We start from the raw sequence: 22051 nt of genomic DNA on the forward strand, positions 1-22051 counted from the left end.
TGTCCGCCATTACCACCTTCCCTGACAAGGAATTCCAAATCCTTATTGCCCTAACAGTGAAGAACTTTTTCCTCCGTTGCGTATGGAATTTTCTCTCCTCTAGCCTCAGCGAGTGACCTTGTGTCTTATGCAGAGTTCTTTTAATAAACAATTCTTCTGATAACTTTGTAATTTCCCTTTATATATTTGAAGATATTGATAATGACGCCTCTTTTCTAGTGTATACATATTCAACCTATTAAGCCTTTCCTCATACTCCAGTCCCTCTAGCCCTTTAATCAATTTAGTAGCTCACCTTTGAACCATTTCAAGTTCACCAATATCTTTTTTATACAATGGTGCCCAAAACTGACCACAATATTCCTGGAACGGACAGAGGCGTAGCGTGGAGATATGACACCTGGAGCAGGGTTATGTCACGGCGCCCCCACCCACCACCACACATACATACATACATACATACATACATATATAGATTCACACACATTTAGGCACAGACATACATAAACAAACAAATATACACAGATATATATACACACACACACACACACACACACACACACACACACACACAGATATACACATACACATATACACACAGACATACATAAACACACACATACTCACACATACTGTAAACAAAGATATATATACACCTAAACACACGCATACTTGTATACACATTAGCACACAGACATATACACACACATTTACACACAAACACATTTACACACGAAGACATATACACATAAACACACAGTATACACACAGTAATTCTCACCAAGAGGGCAGCAGCAGCGCAGCTCCTCGTTCCAGCCTGCAGGGGCGAAGCTTCTATGTGATTGACAGGCTGGAACTCGTGCGTAGAAGGAAAGGACTGAGGAAAGGGAAAGGGTGGCCACCACACTGCCGGCATGTTCCAGATCACTGAATGCAGATCCCTGACAGCCAGGAAAGTTCTTCTGATGAGCCTCCAAACCTCCCATCTTCCCTAACAACACACTACACTGCACTGGACTCTCTGTACTGTGCAATCAGTGATATGCAACATGCAGGCAGTGTGGTGGCCACCCCTTCCCTCTCTTCTAGTCATCTCCTCCTACCCTGCCCGAGATCCCGGCTCTCAGCTGTGCAGTGAGCCGACGCCTTCTGTCCCCAGCAGCGCCTGGAGCTCAAGCTCCACTTGTTCCACCCTCCTTACACCCCTGGGTGCGGACGTACCAATGATTTGTACAGCAGCAGGATTACATCCTCGTCTCGTGTCTCAATTCCCCATTTTATGCACGCTAGCACCTTACTTGCCTTCTTTACTGCGCTTTGACATTGTATACGGTTATTAAGCTTATTATCAATGAGTACCCCCAAAATCTTTTTCCAATACTGTTACCCCTAGATTTTCCCCATTTAATATGTAGGATGCAAGTTTGTTTTTAGTCCTGAAATGCATAACCTTGCATTTTTCTATATTGAACCTCATTCTCCATTTAGACGGTATCCGGACTCCAGGTCGACAGCAAAAAGGTCGACACACCTTAGGTCACCGCCAATTGGTCGACACACCGTAGGTCGACATGGACAAAAGGTCGACATGGACAAAAGGTCGACAGGAACAAGGTCGACATGGAAAAAGGTCGACATGAGTTTTTCAGGATTTTTTTCTTTTTTGGAACCTTTTCATACTTAACGATCCACGTGGACTACGATTGGAACGGTAATCTGTGCCGAGCGAAGCGAAGGCACCATGCCAGAAGCATGGCGAGCGAAGCGGTGCACTAATTGGGGTTCCCGGTCACTCTACAAAGAAAACGACACAAAAAAACACATAAAAAACTCATGTCGACCGTTTTCCATGTCGACCTTGTTCCTGTCGACCTTTGTCCATGTCGACCTTGTGTCCATGTCGACCATAGGTGTGTCGACCAATTGGCGTCGACCTAAGGTGTGTGGACCTTTTTGCTGTGGACCCTGAGTCCCAGACCCATTTAGACGCCCAGATTTCAAGTTTAGATAAGTCATTCTGCAGAGACTCCACATCTATTTCTGAATTAATTACCCTACACAGTTTAGTATCATCTGCAAAGATTGACACTGCGCTTTCCAGGCCTATTTCTAGGTCATTGATAAATATGTTGAACAGAAGTGGCCCGAATATGGACCCCTGTGGTATTCCGCTGACTACTGGTGTCCAGCTTGAGTACTTCTGGTTGACCACTACTCGCTGTACCCTGTTACCCAGCCAATTACTTATCCATGTACAAATAGTTTTTCCTAGGTCAAGCTCCTTTAATTTGATGATCAGTTTCCTGTGAGGCACTGTATCGAAGGCTTTTGCAAAATCTAAGTATACCACATGCACTGCTTTTCCCTGGTCAAGATTGTCGCTCACTTCCTCATAGACGTTAACTACGTCTGATATGCTGGGAATGCATTTTCATACTTAATATCAACATCTGTGATGAGCACAGACATTTATGTGTTACACCAAACTATTACAGAGAGAGAGACACAATGTATGCAAAAGAGTACTTAGTCTAAGGAAACCAATAAGAAACAATTATCAGTTCAAAATTACAAATTTATACAAATGTATCACCTAGTGGCTGCATGCAATAAATAAATCAGCAACAATATTGAGCTGACTGAAGGAACGATACTACTGTAGCTTGGCTGAATAGACTGTCTTTTCTCAAAAGCAATTATTATAACAAATCGCTACAAATGTATCACTTAGGAGCTACATGTAACAAGTAGATCAGCAACAATATTAAGCTGACTGAGGAATAACACTGAGCTGGCTGAATTGACAGAATTTTTTCAGAAGCAGTCTTTATAACACTACAGTGTGGTACTACAAGGACATCTAATTCAGTGGGTGTGAGTGCATTAATGTGGATAGAAATACCACAACAATAGGGACACATTGTGAAAATAAAGTTGCAAATAAATTGCTTTGTCTGTGCCGTTAAGAATTTCCCATTGACTGCTTGATAGGTATTATACCTTAGAGAGCGCATGGATGCATTTACTCATATACTAACCGTGAACTGATTAATAAATACCACATTTTTGTATACTTATAAGTCTACATACTGTATACTTACCACAATTTATAAGGACACATTGATTTGAGCATACTTATTGCTCCTCCTCATTTCTATTAATATTGAAGTAAACAGATAGTGGCCTTGTTTTTAGCATCACTTTATACACCATATTCACTTCTGTATATGTTTGTATGTTTAGATGTAATGTCCTTGTTTCGTGATTAGACGACTTTTAATCAGTATAATAAAAGTTATATTTTAAAATGAATCTCTCAATGTGCGCCAGCAAAGAGACATTCTTTCCTTTTTTGTTTGTTATGACTATTCATCTTGTCTCTGGTAGCACCCTCGAGGATTTATTGCAATAAGGCTAATTGTTCACAGACATTAATCGGGGCCTTTTTCAATTATGTATTCAAAATGATTTGACAAGTGCATAGTCTCATTCCTCTTTGCACATTCCCTTTTCTTATCCTCTTATGAAACATACTCAGTAGATTCATCTTTTCTGCTATTTTGAGACTGAGTGGGGGCCTCAGTGAGGAGCAGGAGGTATGATGACCTCTCATTGCCTCATTCTGGGCCTCATAATACCTCTGTAGTTCTGTCATTGATTATAGCACCATTAAAATCAACTTTGCCTACATATGTTGATAATGGGATTGCTTGAAGGCACAAGCTGAATATTACTTGTGCTCAGGGCCGCCAACAGAAATCTTGGGGCCCGGTACAGTGATATCTCTGGAGCCCCCTTAGATTTTATATATAGACCGTAGTTTCATCGGCGGCACTCAGGAATAAAACACACAACGACAGCCACTTTCAGCCAATGTTTCAATGCAGCAGCATTTTCGTCAGGGAATATACATATACTGAATTCTAAATTTGCTGCGCTACATAAGAAACGTAATAAATAAATAAATATATATTTATTTATACACATATATAAATATGTATATCTGTGCTTCCTCCCCCACACACGCCACATTTTGTCTCCCTCTCTCCTTCCTCCCACACACTTCAAAATCGGTCTCTCTCAATTACTCCATGCTGCATTCACAACTTCCCCACCCCATCCCAAAGCCCTGGATTCCCTCACCAAGCCACACCTGCGCTGCACTCCCCAGTATCCAGATCCTCACACCGCGTAGCAGGTGCTCACACCCCACCAGAAGAGCCTGGCGCAGAGCACAGGAATCCTGGCCAACGGAGCTTCTGCCATGTCCTGTAAATGCCTGCAACAGAGCTGGACTCAGAAGAGTAGATGCACACTCGTACTGCACAGTCACTGTGTGTGAGAGGCTCCTGTCACTCTGAGGCCGCACCCACACCACCTACAGCTTGGACAAAATGGCTTACATCCCTTCTGAGCACTAAGCTGCGTATCCTTGGGGCCTGGTACAGATGTCCCCTTTGACCACCATTGTCACCGGCCCTGCTTGTGCTTAAGCCTAAAATGACAGCAATTTAGCGAACAGTATATTAATTGAAGTGATGAATATCTAGATGTTCTGTGCCATAGCAGCATAAATAGTGTTTTAGAGTGTATGAGTTACTATGTTACAATGTGTTTTTGAATGTGTATTTTAATTATTATAATTGAGTAAAATATTTTTTCTATATCAAGGCAAATTGTGGTTAAGTGTGTATTTTTATAAAGTTACAATCTTCACTTTATCCTTCATGTCAGAACTCGCTTTGCAGATGCTGCAGATGCATTCAGTGTTTTAGGTGCCTTCTAATCATTACCGTTCTATGCCAGTGGTTCCCAAATGCGATCCTCAAGGCACCCCAGCAGTCCAGGTTTTAAGGATATCCATGTTTAGGCACAGGTGACTTGATTAGTACCTCAGTCACTTTTATTATACCGTCTTTGCACAAGCAGGTATAGCCCTAAAACCTGGACTGTTGGGGTGCCTATGCAGTTGCCTAGGTACACCTAATTGTAGTGCCCTTCCTGGAGATGTGCAAAATTCCTAATGTAAGATTCTGAACTGCTTACCTGTAAAAAGTCATTGTGCCACAGTTGATATCACAGTAATTCAACTTGTGTTCAAAATGTAACTTCACATTTGAATATTTTTCTGCCGCTGTTGAAACAAATTAACACAACAAAAATGTAAATATTATATTTCCCTTTGTTATTTATATTTTATTAACTTTGTTTAAATTGGGGTTCATGCAAATTTGATGCATGACTAGCGGACATTTGACCTGATTGGGATTGTGCTTGTCAATGTATCAGTCAATGTTATTTATTTAGGCAAGTTAGCCAATGGGGAGTAAGCAAGGTGTGGGTTTAGATTAGGAAACTCTATATACTGTGCATCTAACTGAAGTCTCCTTTACAAGACATCACCTCACTAATGTTTTTGTTGGTACTGAGAGCCAGGAGTGAACATCAGATCAGAAATGTCTCCTTCTCAGAAGGTATAGGCTGGCAGAGGCCCAGTATTGAAAGTAGGGTGGTACAGAGTACCATTAAGAAATATGGTGGTGGTACTCTTGTGTGTGGGACATCAAATGGTGTCATAACTGTGTGTGGCATAATATGTAATAGGTATTAGGGTGTGTGGTATAATATGGAAGACATTGCGGTGTGTGGCGTAATGTGTAATGGGCATGTGGCATAATGTGTAATGGACATTATGGTGTTTGGCATAATGTGTAAGGGGCATTACGGTGTGTGGCATAATGTGGCCATGCCCCTATTGTCATGTAGCCACTCCCCTGGTTTTGTGTGACCACACCCCCTCATGCCATGTGACCACGGCCATTTTTACTATCAGTATCACTAAGAAAAAATGTCTACTTGCACCACTGCATAGGCCATAACTGGGTGACAGTGATACCCCTCTGCAGGATGGGTCAACCATTAGGTCAACTTTCCAGCATTCAGTGGGACAATCCCATTTTTCTGGGACTGTCCCATCCACGAGCCTCAGTGTCCTATAGTGGGGGGGAGCAAACACCGCTGCTCTGCAAGCAGTGGGCGAATAGATGCTGTGCTCATGTGCATGGTATCTATTCACATTGCAGGGATAGTCTGAGGGCAGCCCAGCATCTTGAAAATTGCTGGTCACACTTACAGTGATTCAAACAGGGGTCTATGAGGCCCCGCCCCCTTTCTGTGAGGCTCTGCCCACTTTTTTGGCATGGGCGAGCCTCTGGCGCGCACAGGGTCTCGAATTGTGGGACACTAATGTTTGGATGTATGCATTAGGTATGATAAGAAAGATTAAGTGGAAATCATTGACAAGGAAACTGGATGCTGCTGTTAGATTGCACAGCCCCATTTGTAGTCAGATCTGCCCGCCTTTCTCATTGCAACCATGCTAATCTTAGTTATAAACATCAGTAAATTGATAATCAATTTTAACAAAAATCCTTGTGTCCATTTAATAATTTATTAGAGTAAGATTTCTTATGATCTGTTTAGTAATACCAACATATGCCTTTAAGGTTTTTTTTTTGCCTAAAATACACATTATTGTACTACTTAACTGGTATTTCCATTTGGACAGAGTTTCGGAAATGTAAACTGTATATGTATTCAACTGCGTTTTATTTGTTTTGTTTTTTTTGTAATTTGTATTTTTGTTTGTATGCCAAGACACTATTCTCTGTTTTGTATACATATTATTACATTTTTATATTGTGTACAAATAGGGTAATACAACTTTCACATTTTCTACTAGCAATGCCATATCACATATCTATTCTATCCCTAAACTAACTTATGGCATTAGTATACACACTTGCTTCTCCAGTTCTGATATATACTGTAGATAGATCAAAGCGCACACAAAAATCTAAATTGATTTTTAGAGAAAATGAAGTTGATATATTGATTGATGATATTGAGGATAATTATTTTGGTAACTTGCTAATCATGGAAAGATTGGTGACAAGAGAGCTAAAAAGTTGGTACAATATTATAACACCTGAAAAGATCTGGAAATAGGTAGAATCCCTAGGGCAGGGGTGGGCAATCTTTTTCCTACGAAGGGCCATTTGGATATTTATAAAATCCTTCGGGAGCCATACAAAAATTATCAACTTAAAAAATAGCCTGCCCCCAGTAGTTATGCCCCTAAATGGTACTGTGTGCGCACGCACCAAAAAATGAGAGTGGCCAATTAAAATGGGAAGTGATACACATTTGCTCCCAATAGTGCAGTGCCAGATACACATATGCCAGTGCAGTGCCAGATACACATATGCCACCACAGTGCCAGATTCACATTGCCCCACAATGCCATACACACATTGCCCCCACAGTGCCAGATACACATTGCTCCACAGTGCCAGATACATATTGCCCCACACATGCCCCCCACCCCACTGTGCTGCTCACCGCTGCTGCTGTGTGTTTGTCAGGGGAGGAGTGTGAAGCGTGCGCCTCTTCTGCCCCTTAGTGCTCAGTCCAGCGGCGTGTCTCAGCTGTTAGGGGACAGGCAGGGAGGAAAGCGCAGCTATGTCAGGCGGCGGCGGTGTGTTATGCACACCAGTGCCTGCAGGAATGTACTGGTGTCTGAACTGTTATGCACACCAGTGCCTGCAGGAATGTACTGGTGTTTGAACTGTTATGCACACCAGTGCCTGCAGGAATGTACTGGTGTCTGAATGGATAGGGATGCAAAACAAATGAACTCACAGACAGACTGAGGAATATGACATTACGTACACAGAAGGTGATAGGGTAACAAAATAAACACAAAGTGAACAGAGAAGCCCAGAGGCTAAGAAACTGGGTGTCTCCCTAGTATTAGTAATGCTCAGATGGAAAAAGCAAGATGTTGTGTTTTAATACGTAGAGAACCCGAAATGCTGTTGCTAAGGGCAACAGCAAAACCCTAAAGGGTTACCAACGGGTGTGGCAGTAAACTCCTTGGTCAGAGATGGAATAATAGACACAAGGAGAGTCTCCACAATCCTAGTCCTCACTTGCAGTGCACTGGTTCAGCTTACTGCCACTAAACTGACACCAGAACACCTTGCACAGTGAGAAGGGATTTTTGCAGGCAAGTCTGAGAATACAGCCGCAAACTTGCTAAGTTCACAGAGTAGCAAAAGAACCCCACCAAGTTAAACGACTGACTCCAGTCTTACTGCTAGGTCTGGATTGGCAGAGTGTAGTACCAAATCCCAAGGCCTATTTGCAGTAAGCAACAAACAAATACAAAGCTACACAGTACTGGCTAACTTTCAGGAACTGACTAACCAACAAAGATTCAGCAGCATCTGCTTAACCTGAGAAGAGGCCTTATATAGCAGGTGCTGTCCACGCCCCACTCAGACCTCACAGACTGTGAGCACAAAAACCAGCACCGGATCCCCTGCCGTGCACAGAGCCTGTAACCACTGCACAGCAAAAGACCCGAACTGGAGTATCAGCTGCGCTCAGGTTACTCCGCTAGCACTTGTCTCCCGGTTGCCATGACGACGTCGCAGCACAGGGCAGGAGACCCTAACAGTACCCCCCCTCTGACGAGGGGTCAAAGAACCCCTACCACCGGGTTTATCGGGGAACTGCGAGAAGAAAGAGCGTATCAGTCTGGGGGCATGAAGATCACAACTGCGCACCCACGACCGCTCCTCCGGGCAATACCCCTTCCAGTGCACCAAAAATGACAGCCGACCCCGAACCATCTTGGAGTCAAGAATCCTTTCAACAACAAACTCCCTCTGGCCACGTATCAGAAGAGGGGAAGGTCTTCCACTGGAAGAAGGATTACTAATCGCCCGTTTTAAAAGGGAACAATGAAATGTTTTATTGATACCCAAAGAACGGGGCAGATCTAACTGAAATGCCACCGGATTGATAACCCTGGTGATCTTATAAGGGCCGATGAACCGGGGGCCTAACTTATGAGATGGCTGTCTCAACTTCAAATTCTTGGTAGACAACCAGACGAAGTCTCCTAATTTGAAGCTGCAGGGTCTTTTCCGCTTATCAAAAACCCTTTTGGTCACTAATGACACAGACACAAGGGCTTTCTTCACTTTCCTCCAAATACCTCTAAGGACCGAAACCACAGAGGAACCACCAGGCGTGGAGTCCAGGGGGTCAAAAGAATTGGCCTTAGGATGATGCCCATACACACAAAGGAAGGGAGAGATCCCTGTAGCAGAGTGAGCCGCGTTGTTATAGGCAAACTCCGCCATGGACAGATGAGCAACCCAGTCAGTCTGACACTTGGAGACATAACACCTGAGGAACTGCTCCAAGGACTGGTTCACCCTTTCAGTCTGCCCATTAGACTGCGGATGGTAGCCTGACGACAAGCTGACAGAAATCTGGAGATCGGAACAAAATGCCCTCCAGAATTTGGCCACAAACTGGGATCCGCGGTCAGAGACCACATCAAGTGGCAACCCGTGGAGACGCACAACATGCAGCATAAATAAATCAGACAGGCGTCTGGCCGATGGCAGCCCAACCAGTGGAACGAAGTGCGCCATCTTCGAAAACCTGTCAACGACAACCCGGATGGCTGTCATCCCCGAGGATTTGGGCAAGTCCACCACAAAATCCATTGAAATGTGGGTCCATGGCTTAGATGGGATAGAGAGTGGATGTAATGGGCCATAGGAGTCTTATTTCGGGCACAGATGTCACATGCCCGAACCCACTGATCCACATCCTTAGCCACCGAGGGCCACCACACCGCCCTAGATAGCAACTCCCGAGTTCTGGCAATACCCGGGTGACCTGCCGACTTCTTGGCATGGAATTCCAGGAACACTCGCTGTCTTAACCTAGGAGGCACAAACAAAAGACCAACCGGAAGGTCTGGAGGAGCCTGCTCTTGTGCTCTAAGGACTAATGATAAGAAGTCCTGGGTAATGCCCACTTTAATACATGATGGGGACACAATGGGCAATGGCTCCTCTGTGGTCTCCTGGATTGGAGCAAAACTCTGCGAGAGCGCATCAGCCTTGATGTTTTTTGACCCAGGGCGATATGTTATCAAAAAATTAAAGCGAGCAAAAAACAAAGCCCATCGTGCCTGCCTGGCATTGAGACGCTTCGCTGACTCTAAATATGCCAGATTCTTATGGTCGGTGAGAATTGAGACCACAAACTTAGCCCCCTCAAGCCAGTGTCTCCACTCCTCGAGTGCATCCTTAATAGCTAACAATTCCCGGTTACCCACGTCATAATTCATCTCGGCAGGCGAAAATTTACGGGAAAAGTAAGCACAGGGATGAAGGCGATTATCAGACACTCCCATCTGAGAGAGCACTGCCCCAATACCCATCTCAGAGGCATCCACCTCCACCACAAAAGGACGCTCTGGATCTGGGTGTCGCAGCACCTTGGCCGATACAAATGCCCTTTTGAGACGGGCAAAAGCCGCTTTAGCCTCACAAGACCAGTGAGCAACATCCGCCCCTTTCTTAGTGAGTGCCACCAAGGGCGCCACTATAGACGAAAATCCAGCGATAAATCGTCTATAAAAATTCGCAAAGCCCAGGAAACGCTGAAGCGCCTTCAAACTAGTGGGCTGCACCCAATCCAGGACTGCCTGTACCTTGGAACCCTCCATTTGGAAACCTTCTGGGGAGATAATATATCCTAGAAATGCGATTTGCTGAACTTCAAATTCGCACTTCTCCAGCTTCGCCCCAAGCCGGTGGTCTCTGAGTTTCTGGAGGACTAAGCGTACATGCTTCCGATGGTCCTCCAGGGAATGGGAGAAGATTAGGATGTCATCTAAGTATACAACTAAGAATCTATCCAAATATTCCCTGAGTACATCATTCATGAAATCCTGGAAGACTGCCGGGGCATTACAGAGCCCAAAAGGCATCACCAAATATTCATAATGCCCTGAGTGGGTATTAAAGGCAGTCTTCCATTCATCCCCCTCTCTTATTCGGATTAGATTGTACGCACCGCGTAGGTCAATCTTAGAAAAAATGGTGGCAGTACGAAGCTGGTCAAACAAGACCGAAATGAGAGGCAGTGGGTATGAGTTTTTAATCGTGATACGGTTCAATTCCCTGAAGTCGATGCAGGGTCGCAACGAACCGTCCTTTTTACCCACTAAGAAGAACCCCGACCCAACTGGAGACTGTGAAGGTCTGATAAATCCCTTAGCCAAGTTCTCCTGAATGTACTCTGCCATAGCCTGAGTCTCAGGACGTGACAGGGAGTACAACCTGCTCTTGGGAAGCTTAGCATTTGGCAACAAATCAATGGCACAGTCATAGGGGCGATGGGGAGGTAGTACCTCTGCAACTTTTTTGGAGAACACGTCCGCAAAATCTGCATAACACCCTGGCAATCCTGGCAAACTTAGCTGCGAGAGCCTGACTGGAAGGCTCAAGCAACTCCTGAAACAATCAGTACCCCAACTAACAATCTCCCCAGAGACCCAGTCAAATTGAGGATTGTGGGCCCTTAACCAGGGTAACCCCAACACCAATGGGGCAAAAGTACAGACAGTCACATAAAAGGACAAATTTTCAGAGTGTGTGGCTCCAATAAACAAAGAAATCTGGCTAGTGCAAGAGGTAATTTTACCTTGGGATAATGGTTCCCCGTTTAACCCACAAATCTCAATTTCCGATGCCAAGGGTACTAAGGGAACAGAGTGTTTCAGGGCGAATTGGCGGTCCATAAAAACCCCGTCGGCCCCACTGTCCACAAAGGCCTCAGTCTTGACAGTTTGACCGAGGATCTTCAAGGTCACCGGAATGATAAAAGTCTTCTTGGGAAATTCTGACTTCTGGCCTGACAGGATATTTCCCATCACCCTCAGGCCCTGAAGTTTTCCGGCTTTTCTGGGCATGATACTACCACATGACCTTTATTCCCACAGTACAAACACAACCCTTGCTGTCTCCTCCGCGTCTTCTCACGCGAGGAGAGGCGGGTAGCCCCAATCTGCATAGGCTCCTCAGAAAATTCCTCAGAGTCTGAGGTTCTCTTGGGAAAGAAGGAAACCTCGGTCTCCCTTTCAAGCCTACGCTCTCTCAGCCGTCTATCCACCCGGATGGATAACTGCATGAGCTGATCCAAGCTATCAGGCAAGGGATATTGTACCAGTTGGTCTTTTATCTGGTTAGAAAGACCTCTTCAGTACTGGTGTTTCAGGGCTGGGTCATTCCACTGGGTATCATGGGCCAACCTCCGAAACTCCGTACAGTAAACCTCAACTGGCCTTCGCCCTTGCTTAAGGATCAAAATCTGAGCCTCGGCTGAGGCCGTCTTGTCAGGGTCATCATACAACATGCCCAGTGCCGTAAAAAAAACATCAACACTTTTAAGCGACGGACAGTCAGGCTGCAACCCATATGCCCAGACCTGTGGGTCTCCTTGTAGCAAGGAAATCACTATGCCCACCCGCTGAATCTCCGACCCAGAAGACTGAGGCCTAAGCCGGAAGTATAGCTTGCAGCTCTCCTTGAAACAAAAGAACTGCGAGCGATCTCCAGAAAAACGATCCGGGAGATTTACTTTCGGCTCCTTAACCCCTGAAGATGCTGCTGCTGTGGGAGCTCCGCCAGCGGCCTGGGAGGTGTGCATTTTAATGGACAAATCATTAAATTGTCGAGTCAGGACCTGCACCTGATTGACCACCTGTTGCAACGTATTTTGAGGGGTATGCTCCATATTCCCACAAAATTTCAACAGGAGTATTAGGCTGCTGAATATGTTATGCACACCAGTGCCTGCAGGAATGTACTGGTGTCTGAACTGTTATGCACACCAGTGCCTGCAGGAATGTACTGGTGTTTGAACTGTTATGCACACCAGTGCCTGCAGGAATGTACTGGTGTCTGAACGGATAGGGATGCAAAACAAATGAACTCACAGACAGACTGAGGAATATGACATTACGTACACAGAAGGTGATAGGGTAACAAAATAAACACAAAGTGAACAGAGAAGCCCAGAGGCTAAGAAACTGGGTGTCTCCCTAGTATTAGTAATGCTCAGATGGAAAAAGCAAGATGTTGTGTTTTAATACGTAGAGAACCCGAAATGCTGTTGCTAAGGGCAACAGCAAAACCCTAAAGGGTTACCAACGGGTGTGGCAGTAAACTCCTTGGTCAGAGATGGAATAATAGACACAAGGAGAGTCTCCACAATCCTAGTCCTCACTTGCAGTGCACTGGTTCAGCTTACTGCCACTAAACTGACACCAGAACACCTTGCACAGTGAGAAGGGATTTTTGCAGGCAAGTCTGAGAATACAGCCGCAAACTTGCTAAGTTCACAGAGTAGCAAAAGAACCCCAGCAAGTTAAACGACTGACTCCAGTCTTACTGCTAGGTCTGGATTGGCAGAGTGTAGTACCAAATCCCAAGGCCTATTTGCAGTAAGCAACAAACAAATACAAAGCTACACAGTACTGGCTAACTTTCAGGAACTGACTAACCAACAAAGATTCAGCAGCATCTGCTTAACCTGAGAAGAGGCCTTATATAGCAGGTGCTGTCCACGCCCCACTCAGACCTCACAGACTGTGAGCACAAAAACCAGCACCGGATCCCCTGCCGTGCACAGAGCCTGTAACCACTGCACAGCAAAAGACCCGAACTGGAGTATCAGCTGCGCTCAGGTTACTCCGCTAGCACTTGTCTCCCGGTTGCCATGACGACGTCGCAGCACAGGGCAGGAGACCCTAACACGGTGGCGTGTAGGATCTCAAACCAGCCGCCGGTTCCTGAGCCAATCAGAGCTTGCGGACTGGCAGCGGCGGCTCCTGATTGGCTGCCAGTCTGCGAGCTCATGAACCGGCGGCTGGTTTGAGATCCTAGGCGCCACTGCTGCCGGACATAGCTGCGCTCTCCTCCCTGCCCTGATAGCTGAGACACGGTGCCGCCGGACTGAGCAAAAAAGGAGCAGGAGAGGCGCATGCTGCGCTCTCCTACCCTGACACAAAGCAGCGGGCCAGAACAAGTAGTTTTGTGGGCCAGAGGTTCCCCACCCCTGCCCTAGTGGGATCAGGCTCTGAAAAAATCCCACTTTGGTTTTCAGGATGATGTTTCCTTGACTAACAGGAACAAAATTCTTGATGAATGTTCACCTAAATTGACTGGGGTCATTATCATTGAGAGGAAAAAATAACTACTTAGAAGAAGAGCAAAAACGTTAGTATGGTATGGTAAAAATAGAAAACAATGAAGATTTTGAAGAGGAAGTAAGCAAGATTCAACAAAAAGTGGACAATCTAGAGGATGATATTATCAATGGGAATAGGAAAAGTTCATTAGGGACAAAAAAGATTACAAAAGTAATAAAGTACATTATTGGAATACCAACACAAATCTTTGGAAGAAATATTCCACAAATGAAGATTAAGAAGTGATATTGGACCTGAATCCAATGATAGGAGACCATATGGGGGATGTGATAAGGTAGAAAACAGATCTAGAAGACTTAATTTTTATAGATCTTCACAAAGGAAAAAAAAAAAAGGTCCAACAATTGGAGAAATAGATATGAAATGTTCCGATCCCCATCACCCCATCACCCCAACCCCCAGATTCAAAATATTTGCAAAATATCTTTTAGAGGACAGCAAAGGGAAATATGTATGGCCTCATATTCAGAAAAAGGAAGATCTTTATGTTGATTGGAATACTCACAAGGTATAAAAAGATGTTTGAGACTAGGAGAAGGGGAAAGAGAGGAAGCAGAATACCCACCACAAAAAAATAAAAGGGTAATTATAACTCTCAAACCATAAAAGACAGACATCATTAATGTATTGTCACGATCAGGGTATTTGGACGCCATTACTTGCCTTTTAGATGTCTCCTGAGGCTGGCTCAGCGTTCCAAGGCGGGATCTCATCTGTGTCTACACTCTGCATATCGCTCCTGTCACTCTGAGACGCTGTCACAGCGGCGCCATGTTTGAATCCTGCATGGCGTCTCCCGTCCTCCGCGGCCTCCGCCGCTCCTGTGTTATAGTTTTCAGGTTGTCAGAGTGGTGCTTCATGTCTGCCGCAGCCTCCGCTGTCATCCACGTGTCTCAATGTACAGTTGTCAATCTGGCGTCTCTTGTCCTCTGCGGCCGGCGCCGCCATTGCTGATATGTTTCCACATGGTTTTCCAAACCAGCTTTCCCTCCAAGTACTAACATGGGCGCAGCCATGTTGGTTCCAGTCACATGTTCTTTCTCCACCAATCTGCTGCACTGTGGAATCTGCATGATTGGTCAGCCAATGCCTGCCCTGCAGCAGGTATAAGTATCCTGTGCCTGAACCAGGAAATGGTCAGTGCTTTGTTTGTCAAACCTTGTTCCAGTCTCTCTCCTGTGGTTGTTTCTCCAGGTTCCAGCTCCTGTCTCCAGCATCCACTAAGAGACCCGCACCTGCCTTCCATCCTGCGGTGCAGCCTGACTCTGCAGTCCTCCGTGGCTGTTCCAGCTTCCAGCTATTAACAATCTGCTTCCAGCAGTCAGCTTTCAGCAGATTCCAGCTTCCTTAACGTGCCGGTGTTGTTCCAGCGGGTTCCTACTTACCAGCAGTATCCACTAACCACCGGTAACCACTTTTCAACTCTTCTGTTTCCACACTCCCTAGCATCTTACAGTATCTACTCCGTGTCTTCATCACCTGGCTGGTTTCGTCCAGCATCCACTCCGTGTCTTCATCACCTGGCTGATTCCATTTAGCATCCACTCCGTGTCTCCACCACCTGGCTGGTTCCATCCAGTAACTACAACAGTTTATTCCAGTTACCAGCTTCATCTAATACACCTACTGGCGTGTTCCTCGGCTATCTCCACTACTACAGCCAGGCCTGGTAAGGTTATTCCATCAAAGGACTTTAACATCTGTTCTTCAACCTACCAGTGCTCTGTGATACCTTTTACAGTTAAAGTGATCCAGGAACTGTATTATCTGCCACTGCTTATTATCAACTGTGAATGCTGTTGTTATTACACGGAGTCTGTTAATAAAACTTTTATTGACTTTTAACCTGGTTGTCATGGTCACACCTTTGGGTAATCCTTCTACACTTACATGTCCAGGGGCAGAGCCGGCCCTAACCAATATGATGCCCTAGGCAAGATTTTGGCTGGTGCCCCCTAGCACCACCGCTGGTTCCGCCTCTGACCTTGCACCTCTTTACTAGCACCATCACCCCTCACCCATAGCAGTCCTTATTTTGGTGTTTGTACCCCCTATATTTTAAATAGGAACAGTTTGCACATTTGGCGCACAGCCTAAAAAGGGGTGTGTTTTTGCTGGCAAGGGGCATGGCCACACAATAGTAACCCCAATTCCAATTACACCACACAGTACTGCAACTTCATTCACATTTGATCATGTGATAGTGTTCATAATTCATATTACATCCCACAGTAGTATCACTTTACCTTATAAACGTTACTACTCACAGTAGAGCCCCTTATTCACATTACATCACACCCTATTGCTCTTTATTCACATTAGACGACACAGTAGTGCCCTTTCTATACGCAATGCCACATAGTAGAGCACCTTATACACATAATGCCACACATTAGTAATGCATTTATACACATAATTCCACACAGTAATGCCCCTTACACATATGAGACACATTATTAATGTCCTTATAAACATAATGCGCCTTACACATTATGACAACCTTTATTAATGCCCTTTTACACATAATGACCCTTACACATAAGCCGCACATTATTAATGCCCTTATACACATAATGACACACATAGTGCCCCCTACACATTTGCTGCACATTATTAGTGCCCCTATACACATAATGACACACATACAGAAGTACCCTTTTACACATATGCCGCACATTATTAATGCCCTTACACACATAATGGCATGCATAGTGCCCCTTACACATATGTTGCACATTATTAATGCATTTTTACATGACACACATAATGCTCCTTACACATTTTACGAACACTACTGCACAACTAACCCACTCACATGCACACAGCACTCACACTGCCACTAACACTGTGACCTCTGCCTCTGCTTGATACAGGTGTGTCCTCAAAAATATTGCCTCAATGCTAACATCTGGCACCTTTTTATAATGAAAATGCATCTTATTTGCATTGCTATTTGGCTAGGATGCACAAGCAGCTTCCATTGATTAAAATGATATGCAGCATGCCTATATGCTGTGTGAGACTGTGGCTGTACCTGCATATGAAATGCTACACACAGAATATAGGCATGCCGCATATCATTTTAATCAGCAGAAACTGCTGATGCCCCTAGGCATATCAAATGCCCTAGGCAATTGCCTAGTTTGCCTATGCCTATGGTCGGCTCTGTCAAGGGGTCTGATTAAACCTAAAGCGCAACGGAATATGCTGCGCTATATAAGAAGCTGTTAATAAATAAATAAATAAGTTTAATTTCATTTCAGCCCCTACAACTGAGGCTTCCTCCTGTCAGCCAAAACCCTCAGTTGTGACATGTATCCCATAAGGTAGTATTACCATCAGAAATTAGAATACTAGAAAAAGGCTTGAAATTTGCCCCAGATAAATGTCAACATGTTTGATCTGTTTATTGATTTAAGCAAATATATCAGGGTGGCTCATGCTTCAAAGACTCTTTCTCAAGAATACCACTAATACATTGTCTTACTGACCAAAACAAAAAGCCTTTAGTATCACTTCAATTCAAATACTACCCAGTCAAATCGAAAGGGAGTCATATTGGCATCTTCTACGACCTAGTAAAAGATTTCAGGGAACTAAAAATTCAGAATAACCCATACTAGAATAATTTAAATAGAGAAGAGAAAAAGTCTGTCAAACAATTGCGTACCAATGAAGATTTGGTCATAAAAACAGCAGACAGAGGAGGAGCAACTGTCCATAGTAGGGAAAGTTATTTAAAGGAGGCCCACAAAATTCATCATGATAGTTCTACCTATGAAATTATGAGTAATCATCCTACAAAGATCTGTCAAGAAGAACTTGGAAGACTGCTAACACAAGCTAAAATTACTAAACTAATAAAAAAGAAATTGACTTTACTCAAAACATCACAAAGTAGCAGCCTTCTATCATATTCCTAAGGGCTATAAGGACAAAAACAACCCCCAGGTCACCCGATAATACTGGGGATCAGGTCTCTGACAGCAGTGGTGGAACTTGTGAGTGGTGGGTATACAGATAGTGGGATTGGGTGATGGGAGAAGCAGTGAGTGACAGTGACAAAGGCTGTGGGTGACAGCGGCAGAGGCCATGGGTGACGGAGAGGCAGGTGGTGACTGGGGAGTTACTGGGTGTCAGGTAGAGATGGCTGGGAGAGACACAGGGTGACAGAAAGCGGCAGTGGGTAGCAGGGAGAGGTAGATGGGTGATTGAGGAGGCAGTGGGTGCTGTGTTGATAGCTTGCAAGTATAATTAGAAAAAAAAAGTCTATTATAGTATGACTGAAGGTCCCAGCAAGCCTCCTCCGCATGCTGGTACTTGGAGAACTATAAGTACAAGCATGCAGGGTATTAAAGGGCCCGCTGGTACCTATAGGTCTATTGTTAAATAAACATTTTAAAAAAGACAGGACACTTATACCATAGAAAGTTAAAAGTTTTTTTATTATTATCATTATTATTATTATATTATTATTATTATTTCTCATTTTTACACTTGAAAGCTATCAAATCGGCACCCATTGCCCTGCGGCGCTGAGGAAACTCCCAGGATTCAACCCTGGCCTTGGATACCCTGAAAGTGGGACCCACTCCCCCAGGGTATCCCATTACGGGGCTAACTGGTTGGGGTTTAATGCTATGGCTGCTGGGACCAATATAAACATGTCCTTCCTGGCTAGTGAAGCCCAGTGCTGGTTTCAAAAATACCAGAGACCCCTACATGTTTTCCCCCCCATATTTTTGGTACCAGGACTGGTTCAAGAGCATGCTGCTGGTTGTTAAAATACAGGGGGACCTCAGAATTCCCCCTCCCCCCCTGTATTTACTGATTCAGGACTGGCTGGTTATAATTTAGGGGGGTGGGACTGCAAGGTTTTTTTTTTAATTTTGTGTAACTATTTGTAAACTTTCTCAGGTAGAAGCATGCACAGAGCTCACTGATCTGTGCATGCTTCTGTCAAACTTGCGCGTTGTCCTAAAACTCACTCTACAATGTGCTGTTACGTGTGCTGTCTGCAGCTCTGTTCTGTCAGTTTAATTGCAGCTCTATTCTGTCTGCTTAATTGCTGTAGCAGCACACCTGTTTGGAAATGCCTTGTTACCTTAAGGGCCCCATACACTAGAACGATAATGCTCAATTCATCCAATTTCGGGCATTCGGACCGATATATATCAAATGGAATCAGACATTTTGGAGGTGTTTCCGTTCCGATGCGCGTTCCCATAAGGGTCGTGTCGGATCCCCTAGGTCGCTAGTGCTGCACTCGTGATATATCGTAATCGCCTGGAATCGTAAGGAAAAATGTGTGTTTTTTTGTGCCTGCGATATATCACCTGCAATATATTGTAGGAAGTTTGACTGGCATTCTCAGGACACTCCCATCAGCGGCAGCAGCAGCAGCGACGCAGCAGGAGAGCTCATCAGATAAATCCAATCAAATCGGATATTTTATTGGCCCAAGTGCAGTATGTATTTCCACACTGACCACCAATCACTGTCCACCTAGCACACTGTCCACCAATGTAATCACACTGACCACCAATCACTGTCCACCTAGCACACTGTCCACCAATGTATTATAAATTATTGTTCACATTTTATTTATTTCTGTGTGCCCAAAATAATTTTAACCACCTAAAGCCATGTGTATTCACCGCCTCTGTACCCCAATGCTGCACCCTGTGTTTCTGTGTGCCCAAAGTCATTTTAACCTCCAAATGGCCATGTATTTTCACTGCCACTGTACCCCCATGCTGTACCATTGATGTTTGTGTAATGAAGAAAGTATTTACAAAAAACCCTTTATTTTAAAAATATATATTATACAAATGTAAAAAACATTTAACCATATAAACATTTAACCATATAACCATATAATCATTTAACCATATACCTTAAGTAAAACCATTTGTAAAACACAAAATCTAACAGTTTGTGCACAACTTTTCTTTCATTACAGATATGTCTCTGGATCAAGACATAGACTTCATAACCGGCCTACTAGACATGTACTGTACCATGGCCATGAATGTCTATGGAAGGTCAAAGCTAAGGGGTATTCCTATAAAGTGTGATGGAATGCGGCCTTGGAGGAGCTAGTGGAGTACTGCAGGCCCTTTGTGTACGGTGTTGATAAGGAATGGGTCAGGAAATAGATAGAGAACCTGGGTACTGTGTTCCTGAAAGAACACAAAAAATAGAACAGTCCAAAAGGTCTGGAGCAGGTTCTTACCAGGTTTACAAGACCTCGCTCTGGTACTACCCCATGCTGGAGTTTGTCCCGCACCAGGAGCCTACATGGACAGGTTTCACCTCCCTCCCTCGGACTGCCGCACCAGAGCCTGAAGACGGTGACCTATCTTTGTCTGCATCTATAAGTATATTTTTTGAATACTTTTTTATGTTTTTGCAAGTTCCACCATCAGTCCAACACAGTACACTTAAATGTTGGCCTCCTGCCAATCGACTGCACCCACCCCATTAAAATAGGCCAGGTACTCATCCCTAACCTGTTTTGCCCATAGATTCACCCTAGAATGGAGTGGAGGTGGTTACACAGAGGGAAATGGTGAAGACTTGTCTGGGTGTTCAGGGTCTGGGTCTCCTGGCGCTGCTCTAGGCAATGTCCTATGCTGGGTGGTTTTGCTGCGCAAACAGTTATGCAAAATACAGCATGCCATTTCCACCCAATCTATCTTCTCCACCTGCAAATTGATAGCCGTTAGGAATACCTGAGAGCAGCTAGACAGGATGCCAAAAGTGTTCTCTACAATTCGTTGTGCCCGGGATAGCCTATAATTGTAGATGTGATTCTCCCTTGTCAGGTGCCTTTGGGGTACGGCTTCATAATGTTCTCATGGAGTGCGAATGCCTCATCAGGCACGAAAACAAAATTGAGGCCGTGCTTGGTTTGCTCCCTATAGATGACAAGTTCAGGGTCTTTGTGGTGAGCCGCTCGTAGAAGGTGGTATTCTTCAGCGACCCACCATCTGATGCACGTCCGTTTTTGCCAAAATCAATGAAGATAAATTCATAGTTGGCATTCACCACTGCCATCAACACGATGCTGAAATACCCTTTATAATTATAATAAAGGGATTCGCTGTTTGCAGGAGGGTTGATGCGGACGTGCTTGCCATCTATTGCTCCCCCACAGTTAGGGAAATGCCAGGTAGTGGCAAACTCCTCGGCCATGGCTTGCCATTCTGATGTACTTGCAGGGAGCTATAAAAAAATAGAAATAAAAAATTAAAACATGTATTTAAAGAGTGTCTTTTTTTTAAAATCTACTACAGAGTGGAAGTGTGGAGATTTCCGTCACCCCAGACCTCAGCATCATCCAGGATATGGAGGAATCCCAGCCCCAAGTTCCTACCCCTGAAACACCAGCTACCCCTGATACCTCTGCATCACCAGCTTCTCCAAATTGTGATATCATGTTTTTTTACATTTCTATGTGCCATGTTGGCAAATAATTGCATAGAGTTCTATGTGCCATGTTGGCAAATAATTGCAAAAATTTGCACAGTTGTTAAAAAAAAACCAGCTACTTTTTTTTCTATAAACAGTTTTAAAGTAACTAAACAGGTGTGGTGTGTATTTTATTTACCTTTAAATACTGGTCCTGCAGCACCTTCACAAAGGCCTTGCAGGTGTCAAGGATGATCCGACCCAAAGCCTGGGGGGAGATGAGGATCCCGAACTTCAGGTCTCCAACGACCGCCCTGTAGCCAGGAACCTCAGAGTAGCAGTCAGCCTCTCCTCAGCAGGGATGGCTCTCCGCATCTTGGTGTCCTGTCTCTCGATGTAGGGAGTCACAAGGCCCAGCAACTCCACGAAGGTATCATCATTCATTCAAAGGTAGTTGTGATAATCTTCAGGGTTATTATCCCTAATCTCGGT

The 22051-nt window shown here is 44.5% G+C and overlaps 1 protein-coding gene across 3 annotated transcripts in view; it reads right to left on the reverse strand.

The window, feature by feature from the left end:
- Positions 1-22051, reverse strand: part of KMO (kynurenine 3-monooxygenase) — a 482345-nt gene that overhangs the window by 249116 nt on the left and 211178 nt on the right. For all 3 annotated transcript variants that reach the window (XM_063917607.1, XM_063917609.1, XM_063917608.1), the window contains one exon: positions 5047-5134. In XM_063917607.1, the coding sequence (XP_063773677.1) occupies positions 5047-5134 (88 nt within the window). The remainder of the gene's footprint in view (positions 1-5046; positions 5135-22051) is intronic.

Source organism: Pseudophryne corroboree, chromosome 4 (genome assembly GCF_028390025.1).
Source record: "Pseudophryne corroboree isolate aPseCor3 chromosome 4, aPseCor3.hap2, whole genome shotgun sequence".
NCBI classification, from domain to species: domain Eukaryota; kingdom Metazoa; phylum Chordata; class Amphibia; order Anura; family Myobatrachidae; genus Pseudophryne; species Pseudophryne corroboree.